The 9568-nt window shown below is 36.2% G+C and overlaps 1 protein-coding gene across 1 annotated transcript; it reads right to left on the bottom strand.

Annotated features, from left to right (window-relative positions):
• Nucleotides 1-5182: 5182 nt before the first annotated feature.
• On the bottom strand, nt 5183-8992 carry LOC113289040 (F-box/LRR-repeat protein 10-like). The gene is made up of 4 exons (XM_026538199.1): nt 8639-8992; nt 8328-8533; nt 7387-7480; nt 5183-6879 (listed from the first exon to the last, which is right to left on the bottom strand). Exons 1-4 carry the CDS (start codon nt 8813-8815, stop codon nt 5347-5349), a joined length of 2010 nt encoding a protein of 669 aa, XP_026393984.1. The 5' UTR covers nt 8816-8992; the 3' UTR covers nt 5183-5346.
• Between the last annotated feature and the right edge of the window lie 576 nt (nt 8993-9568).

Here is a 9568-nt window from a genome sequence, read left to right as displayed (position 1 = left end):
TAACATTGACAACAAGCTTGATATACCAACACTTGTGCGGCCAACCGAGCAGTGCTTTAACATTAAGGCAATTGCAATTCATAATAAAATTCAGAGAAAAATATTACTTTATGTACTAATCAAGAATCCAAAAGAGAAATTATTGATGATACTCTTCCCCGGTCTTTATGGGGAAGTAATAAGTGTATTCTTCTATTGGTTCCTCTGGCGGGGTTATTGCTATGTGAAATAGGGGTATTGTTCTTGTTATGGATGATATTTGATTGATGCTTGTTCTGTTTCAATCAAGTTTAGGAATGTTGTTGACAATTTTTTATGTGGTTATTCGCTTCAGTATGTAGGGCTTCTGATGTGAGATAATACAACTAATTTTGGGAAGATCTAAAAGACATGAGACTTTTGGTTGATAATCCATGACTAATTAGAGGTGATTTTAATGCTACTCTGTCTTTTGATGAAAGGAGTATGCCTGGTGAAAATGATGCTAATGGAAAGTATACAAACAACTGGTATTATGATGTTACATCAAGTAGGTTTCTTGTTGGAGACAGGGTTGCACTAGTCTTCAGGAAGGAGTACGGAGCATCTTCTAAAGAGAACTACCGTTTTGCTAGAAGATTCACAAAATCACTTTCTAAATAAAATTGGCATTCTGCTAAGAGTTTCACATGTGCTTGAATACAACTAAAATGGAGCAATTTTGACGGGACACTCTGTCTATGTTACATCTTATTTGAAGTCTGATAGTAGGCAAGAGGTGCAACAACTTTTATTAGTATGTGTTTAGTCTGAACTAGGTCTCGGATTTTCGTACAAAATGTAGCTTTCTCGTTAAGAAAATCTTGGTGTGGTTGCTTTTTTTTTTTATTTTTTATGTGTGCATTATAAGTTATTTTTGAAAGAAAATAAGTATATTAATCATCCTTGTTGATTACAATCTGAATAAAGAATATCCAAGGAATGTTTGATAGGTTCATGAACGGAAAAGTTGGTGACGGATTAGGTAGCATTCATTTTTCAGGTAGAATGTTGAATAAGACACTCATGTTCCAATTTAAAATTCTATGATCCATTGAAAACAAAATTATCCACGGAAGCAATAGGATTGTAAACTTCATCTACCTCCATCATCTCATTCTGAAGGGGACATGTAACTGCCTCGTTTCAGTTTTTCTCAGTGATTACCGTGGAAAAATTCGACAGTTTATTATCAGAAATGAAGTCACCCACGCCATCATCATCTTCAATCATTAGAATTTCTATGTCCTGATTAAATCTAGAGTTAGAGTTTATTTAGGTTAAATCGCAACAGAAAACTTTCATGTAAGGATGTTGCACATAATTCTCGCATAAATTCAAATATCAAGAGATGTTTGAATTTTTTTTTTATCCCTGATTAATTTTGGCTTTTCTTAAACATAGCTCATGTTTTTATTAACTATAGACCAAAAAGTTTAAGTTAAAACGAAAAACCAAAGTTACCAAATAAATCTTGATTTTTTAACTAATAATCCTGCTTCTTCCCCAAAATCAAAATATAAACCTTAATTTTTTTTAGATCCAAATTAAATTATACTTCATCTAATTCTAATTAGTCTCTCATTATTCTTATTCTTGTAGTTAATAAAACCACGGGATATATTTAAAAAAAACCTTAATTCTTGCATCTCAGTAGGGAGAATTTAATTATGGACGTCTGTTAGTATTTATTCAGACAAAATTTAAAGCACCTATTAATAGGCGGGCAAAGTTTTAAAACACCTATTTTATCTTGGCAAAACTTAAAACACCTCCCCGCAGTTGGAAACTTCTCCAACACTTCTCCAAAATATGCATGGTGTTACAAACTCCATTAGAATTAAGGATACAACTTTCTCTATCTCATTAATGTGAATAGATGCCCAAGTATATGCTTCATTTGAGTTGGCTAGAAGACCTAGGTATAAACAAATGAATTGAAATTCCGGCATCTTTGGAAGGATGGCATTATTCTTTACTGACATGCAAGCAATGTGGAATTATTTTTTCTTTTCCAGAAGGAAAATTCGAATATCGACCATCCTCATAATAACCTGTGCCTCCCACTAGAATTACAAAACTAAAAAAATTCAAAGAAACCAAAAAGATTCAAAACAATTGGTATGACTTCAGTGTATTGAACTATAATGTTTACTTGAATTAAAAAAAAAATGAATTATTAAGTTTTAATCAATCAGCTGATGCAAGCTATGCCTTATTTTAAGAATATAAACTAAAAACGTGGTGAATGTTGGGCATTCACATCATCACGATTCATAAGGTATACCTACCATTCAAGTCTACCCATGAATTTGGCCGCATAATGGAGTAAACATGCGTTCCGAACTTTCAAGTAAACGATTAACAAATTGCAAGCGTCATTTGTTTAGTTTTTTGTTGTGTTATTAGCAAGATAAGATTTACATGTTACATGAAACAAATTAAAGGACATTTGGTTTTCTTCACGGAGGCTTTCAAAACCTCATCCTCGACGTGGACTTACTGATCAGACAACCCCTTTAGAGAAGCAAGCTTGGATTTTAGGTACATAACAAGTGAGGTGATGCTGTATATCCGAAGATTCCACGATTTTGTACGACTTTATATCAAGTTGGGACGTGCAACAATTTTTGGACGGGGCATATTCTCTCGCTTTTATGGGTAGAGCTGGGAAATAAGAACATGGTAGTTGACTTTTATGGTAAAGAAGTCAACTACCATAACTACAAAAGTTACAAAAGTCGGCTTACATTCATGGGAAAGAACCTGGTATTATGGACTTTGATTGTAATGAAGTCAACTACCACATTGGCAAAGTGTATATTCTCATGGGATATAGTAGCATATTCCATTAACAGACATAGTAGTGAACCTCCCCTACAACTAAAAGAACCAATATTATACGTAGACTCTGTCTGTATCTTTTTTCTTCTTCGCTCTTTAGACGTTAAAATGAAATGTGACAAAATGCCAGAACAGTTTGAATCCGACTCTAATTTGTGTCAAGTTCAAGATGCACATCATGAGCTTATCTGTCGATGATATTACTCTATCTGGACGTGCAAGTCTCGCCCGACCAGAAATATAAATTTATCAAATTTAATCGGACCACAGAAATGAACAATTCGTAATCTCGTACGAGTTCACTAGTACCGTGAACACGTGGCTTACGTAGACTGGTATTACGTAATGGTTTGTGCTAAGACATACGGAATGGTTTTAGCTAGAAGATGTGCTGTGAACACGTCGGTTTTGTCTTGAAAAATACAATGGAAATGTGTTCCGGTCAATGAATTGAAACCACTAACAGATTAGAGAGTACTAGTATTTGTTAATGCCTTTGTTTAAGCTATTGTATCGACACTTCGACAGGATGCATGTGGCCGTGAACATAATCTATCTATCTATGAAATTAAAACACAACTTGTCAAATGGCCTTTTGCAAGGAAAACGCTTAGGAAATTGCAATGCAATGGTCTGCTCAAAACTTCTTAAGTTGGCTCTTGAAACTTAATTAACTACAAGGAAATTTGCCGCCAACACTTATGCTAAATGCAAGCAAACACCGAGTCTCGATAAGCACACAAGGATCGTGAGCCTCACAACATGTCACGTTAATCCTCCCTTATCTTCTTGCTTTAAACCCGCTAATTGCTGCCTAAGAACAGTCGTCGTACGACAATTAAGGACCCGGTAGTACTATACATATATCAAAAGCCGTTGAATCCGAGGTCTCATGGAGATGGAGTGCGGAACTCGATAACTAGGAAATACCAAATTGACTAAAATTGGATCCAACCAGTCCAGCTAGTTGTTTCAAAGTGGAACGAAAATAAAAAATTAACTGCAAGATAAAGAGTCATAAGACAGGGGGGGTCATTAGATTTCTCATGACCTCGAAATGGAAATTTACCAGTTCAAAAAGTGGTTGAAACTTGTGACAGTCAAGTTGATATTTTTTAATGTCTGTCGACAACTTTTCTAGTTAAACCTTATATATCAAGTGATGATTATTTATGAAGTAAACAGTGGTTAATGTGGGCATATTCTCATTATTATTCTATATATGATATCTATAAGCACAAAGGATTAATTAAACTAATAAGATAACTAATGGACCATAATACACCAGAAAACGGCCGGTCAAAATACTAATAAACAATGTGGAACAAACCAGTTCCAATATCCTACCTTTGCAAGTCATTCGGATTCCTGAAATGTCAAAAGTAATATGTTTAACGGTAGCTCAAGGAAATCCGGCTGTCGGACTTGTGAAGCTGTAATCTTACCCAAGTATACTCAAAATGTGATCGGTGATGTCTTGACGATGATCCAATTATCTATCGTCGAATGACTGGAATTTGATAGAGGGTTTTTGAGCATAGATGTTGGCTAAAGATTTTTTTTGTGAGTAGGAGTTGTTAATTGGTTATTAAGCATGGACCATGGTTTGGTCAAGTTAATGTATTATAAAGTCTAAGACAGCCTAAATGGATATGCTTGAGATTATCCCGAGTGCATCAACACATAATATGCTGCTTATTTGAATAGAAGACGGATCCAAATCCAATGACACCCCACCGACGCCTCTACATCAATCGCAAAAAATGTTTGATTCTTTCTTAATGCACGAGCACGACAGTCTAAAGGAACGCTACGATAAGCAAGCCCACTTGGAAGGAAAATTTAGCCTTCAAATTAAAACATGCATTGCCAAGTGCGAAACGATGTTTTAACAACACCTACTAAAGCTTTTCTGTAGCGTTGGACTTAAAAGACAACAAAGTTTAGGAGTACTATTGGTATTGGGCTAACCATTCGTGACTCAAAATGATTTTGCAGGAGGGGCATCAGAGGCAGACAATTCTACGGAGGATAAGATGCAGGACAAGCCGAGTGCTTGGCAATGAGATGAAAGAAGCTATCCTGTGGGTGGGTGCCTAGAAGCAAATTGGGGCTCAAAATCTAGATAAGGGTCTAGTTTTTTGGAGAACCAATCATGTAAAAAGTCTGTTAACCAATCCATAACCAAAAACTCAATTTACCCGATAAGGAACAACACATATAGAAAGATTTGAATATGGGAAAACAATAAATCGTGTATTTTCAGATAAGCTAATTCTCTCTTACTTAAAAGCTAAGATTAGAAGCACACAAATTAACAACTAGGAACAGAAGTTTTTTTTTTTTTTTTTGAGATATCTGTTTTGAAACAAATGGGTTTCAGAGTTTCTACAAACAAAAGTTAAAATAATGTCAGGCATAAAGCCATAGGCCATAATAAAGGGTTTAAAATGTTTAAAACAATGCTACAAGAGAAGATATAACTTACAACAATTCCACCATTTCATCATCACCATTATTAATCTCAACTGCAATTTCCAGACCACCTTCACCCTCGTAATCCTCATCCATCCCACCCTCACCATCTTCATTTTCAAAATCGGTTCCATAATCAGTCCCATTCTCACCTTCAAGCAGCCATTGTTCAAGTTCATCTACTTCTTCACGATCATGCCTGTACAAACCCTCTGAGCTATCCCAGTGACCTATTCCCAATTCCTCACCGCGACAAGCAATGTGCAACAACGGCCGACTCCTTTTTAGAGCTTCCACCATAACTGCGTTTATACTACCTGTCACTCCAAACCATCTCAACCTCGGGAAGTAGGGCTTCTTAAACCATCGAAATGAGAGTTGTGTAATTCCCCTGCATTCATAAAGATCCATCAACCTCAAGCTACTCCCGTGCCACCAACCATCCTCAACTTGCATCGAAGCCAATGCCATCACCGAAGAGTCGCCGATGAGCGGACACCCCCGCATACGTAATTCAATGATCCGCGCCCTAGTTTTAGCAAGTAACAGAATCCCGTTGTCCGAGAAATTAGGAAGATAGGAGAGGTCTAAGTTCTGCAATGATCGAACAGAAGAGCCCTCAAATATAGAAGAAATACACTTGTGCGTAAGTTTCTTGCAACCTCTAACAGACAGAGAGGTTAACGAACTCAGTACTCCCTCTCCCAAGTACGACAATCCTGTATCAGTAATATCAGAGTCATCTAACAGCAACGTCTTCAACTTAAGAAGAACACTAATTGCTTTCAGCGATTCGTCACCTAGGTGTCGACATTCTCTCAAGTCTAGAACATTGAGATCCATGTTGTATGCTAAGCACACGACTGCATGGTCGGTTAAGAGATTGCACCATCTCAAGCTAACATTCGTAAGAGAGAGAGAGGTTGCAGATATGTCATGGAAAACCAAATCTGTTAACTGGGCTCCACGGGAGATCCTCAATTTTTGAAGGTTTGCACATGAGTGCAATATTGCCCTGAAACCTGAATCTGTAACACGACAGAAACCACCAAGAGAGATGCTTTCCATATTCAAGCACTTATCTGCCATGTAGAGAATACCAAGGTCATTGACTCGCCTGAAGTAGGTGCGGAGATATTGTTGACTCCGGACCAAGGAGAGATGCTTTAATCTCCCATGCTGGTTAATTCGTTGAAGACCAGAGTTGCTGAGGTCAAACGAGGAATTTGGCTCTATGACAGGGGCATCTTGAAGATCCAGATGAGTTAAATTTAGCAGACATTCACTAATCGTACCAACTAAAGTATCTGTAACATAATCTACTGTAATGCACAGCTTTTGGATGTTGGGCAGCATGGGTGTCTGCATCTCAGATGGGAGCAGCTGCTGCTGACGTTCTGCAGTGGGGTTAAGTATTTCACTCATCAGAATTGAAGAGATCTCACCAATCTCAAGATTTACAAGATTTGGCGAAGCAAGTGTCCATGCTAGAGCAGAATGATCCGGCAGAAACATCGAGATATCAAACATCAGGCTCAGTGACTACAATGGTAAAAGAAATAATAAGCATCAGTCAACTTATACAGCAGAACAATGTTTACAAGATCCTAGACAATTCAATCACAGTGTTTAAGAGATAACCTTGTACCCCTACTTTTTGCGGTGACCTACAGAGTACTGAGTAGGTATCACGAAAATACCAGAGGATGTTATCAGAACATCCAGGTGCTTACAACACCATTTTGGCAAACACAATTTACTATCTACCTATTCTGAGTAATTTTTTTTCGAGAGGCCCATAAGAAAATGGCTCTACACTAAGACATATATACACATATTTGGTTATTTCAAGAACAGCGTAAGGCTAAGACAAGAAAATTGAATTCTTTCTAGCATCATTAGTGCAGGCATTTACGACCAGGTGGAGCCTAGAAGCAGATTACAAAACATATGGAACTACGTGAGACGAATGTAAAATCACCCAAACACTGCAAATAGTACCTTACAATGAATTAAATTTTATAAAGTACTGATGAAAGACAAACTTACTTCTAATACTGAACAACCACAGAGTAATTCCTCCAGATCAGAAACCCAGATACTTCGCCCTCTTTTCTCAGCCACTAAACCCAAGTAGAGAGACCTGAAGTGCAAAGCACCCAAAAAAAAAAAAAAATCAAATTTCAAACTAAACTGATGCTCTGGTTAACGATCATGTAGATACAGTGAATAAAAGATACGGCCCTACAACTAAGTGCAGAAAAAATAGGCAGACTCATGAAAATACACTATATACAAACGCCATCCATCCTGTTAACTCAAATGTCAAGTTTCCTAGTGATTGTCATTCCTCCATATTCACATAAAAAATAAAAAATAAAACACTTCTTAGCTTGGGAGTCGGGCAACACAATGTTTTATCATCATCATTCCATCTTAGTCTCAATGAAACAAGATCAAATCCAAGAACTCAAATTTGTTATAAGTTCATGAATATATGTCTATTTCAATAAAAGATGTAAGCCGCCCGACAAAGACAGAGGATAAAACCTTTAACTAGTAAAGATTCTCACAAGGCATTTTTGATATTTCACCCATGTGTTGTATATCATGTTAACTCACATCTCAAGTTTCAAGTTTCGAAATTCGAAGTGAGTGAATTATCAATTTAGCTATACATGCTTAAAGCAGTAACCATCTACTTTACATTTGCTTCTGGCTGTTAAATTTAGTATCATCCTTACTCTGATTTAACTACGAAACAAAACATGTGTACACATTAACTTAGTCACCTATTTCCAAGTATAGGATCCAACACTTCATAATTTGAAGTTTCCATAATCAGCTATTCTAAACAGTTGACACCCTGAAGTCTGAATGTTAATGCATGTATAGTTTATGAGCATCATTCCATCAGATATATCATATTTGAAAATAGAAAGTAATAAATATGAAATTTAACAAGAGATCAGTAGTGTTAAGAAACAAACTTAAGATTGCTGCACTGAAATCCAATCCTGGAAAGCAATTTTCCGCTGAAATCTTCACAGTTATACAGATAAAGCTCCTCCAAAGAAGGTTTCAGTAAGCAATCAATAGCCTTATCATCAAGTCGTTTACAGTCAACTCTAATACTTTTCAAGTAAGGATTTGTAGGCAATAAAGGAGTCAACTGCTTCATTGGAGGTGCTATATCCTGAAAACAAAAATCATGTAAATAACAGTTAATATAAATTAAAAGAAGAAAAAAAAAACTAGATTTGACATGATTAGAGGAACAGAGTAAAGAGGTTATACTTACAATGAGATGGAAATTAGGGAGAAACGAAAGGATTTGAGAAGCACAAGCATTAAAAGTTTTACAAGTAGAAGCAACAGAACAGATCGAAGAGACATCTAATTTGGTCATTATTGAAGCTAAAAGTACAGATGGTAAATACTCTAAGGTTTGACCTTCTGGTGCTGTGGATTTTGTCATCTCCGTTTTTCTGATTTTTGGTTTTGAGATTTGATTCAAGCGGGGATGTGATTGAAGAAAGAGGAAATTATAGTCGGGTACAGATTGGAGATAGTGGCTGAAGGTGTGACGAAGGAGGTGGATTTTATTCGATCGGTGATTACTGATTCGGTAGGCGGTGGTGCATTTTAGGTTGCAATTATACAAGTAGAAACTCTATTAATAATTAATACCCAAATTGAAAAAGTGACGACAACACTTTTCCAAAACGGAGGGAGTATAATTATGTAAGAAAGATTACAATTTACAACTTAGAAACATTATCATCTGGTAAAAAATTGGTCGGAAGCCTAACAACAAGCTGAGTTTCAACACCTTTTTGAATAACAATACCTAGATAATCGATTGAGTTTATTAGATACTCAATTGATTATTTAATAAACTCTCATAAATAATATTTTTAGTCGTTCCCGAGTCGCGAACAACGTGCCAAATTAATAATTTCGCTAAAATTATGAAATAATACTCCCTTTGTCCCAAATTAATTGAGTTATTTGTAGTTTGCACAATTATTAAGGCAAAGAGAAAATGGGAGTATGTGAAAAAACGGGGATCTAACAACCTTACCCAATATTTCGCTTAGCAATCTGTATGGACTAACTCCAATATACATTCAAGAGAATCAACTAGACAGTCAGACTCAATCTTAAGAAAAAGTATATCAAAGAGTTATATCTCAATTTCTCAATTCAATCCGCAATCAAACAAATAGGA

The sequence above is a fragment of the Papaver somniferum genome, chromosome 6 (genome assembly GCF_003573695.1).
Source record: "Papaver somniferum cultivar HN1 chromosome 6, ASM357369v1, whole genome shotgun sequence".
Classification (NCBI taxonomy): Eukaryota; Viridiplantae; Streptophyta; class Magnoliopsida; order Ranunculales; family Papaveraceae; genus Papaver; species Papaver somniferum.
This window is presented reverse-complemented; position numbering and strand designations above follow the sequence as displayed.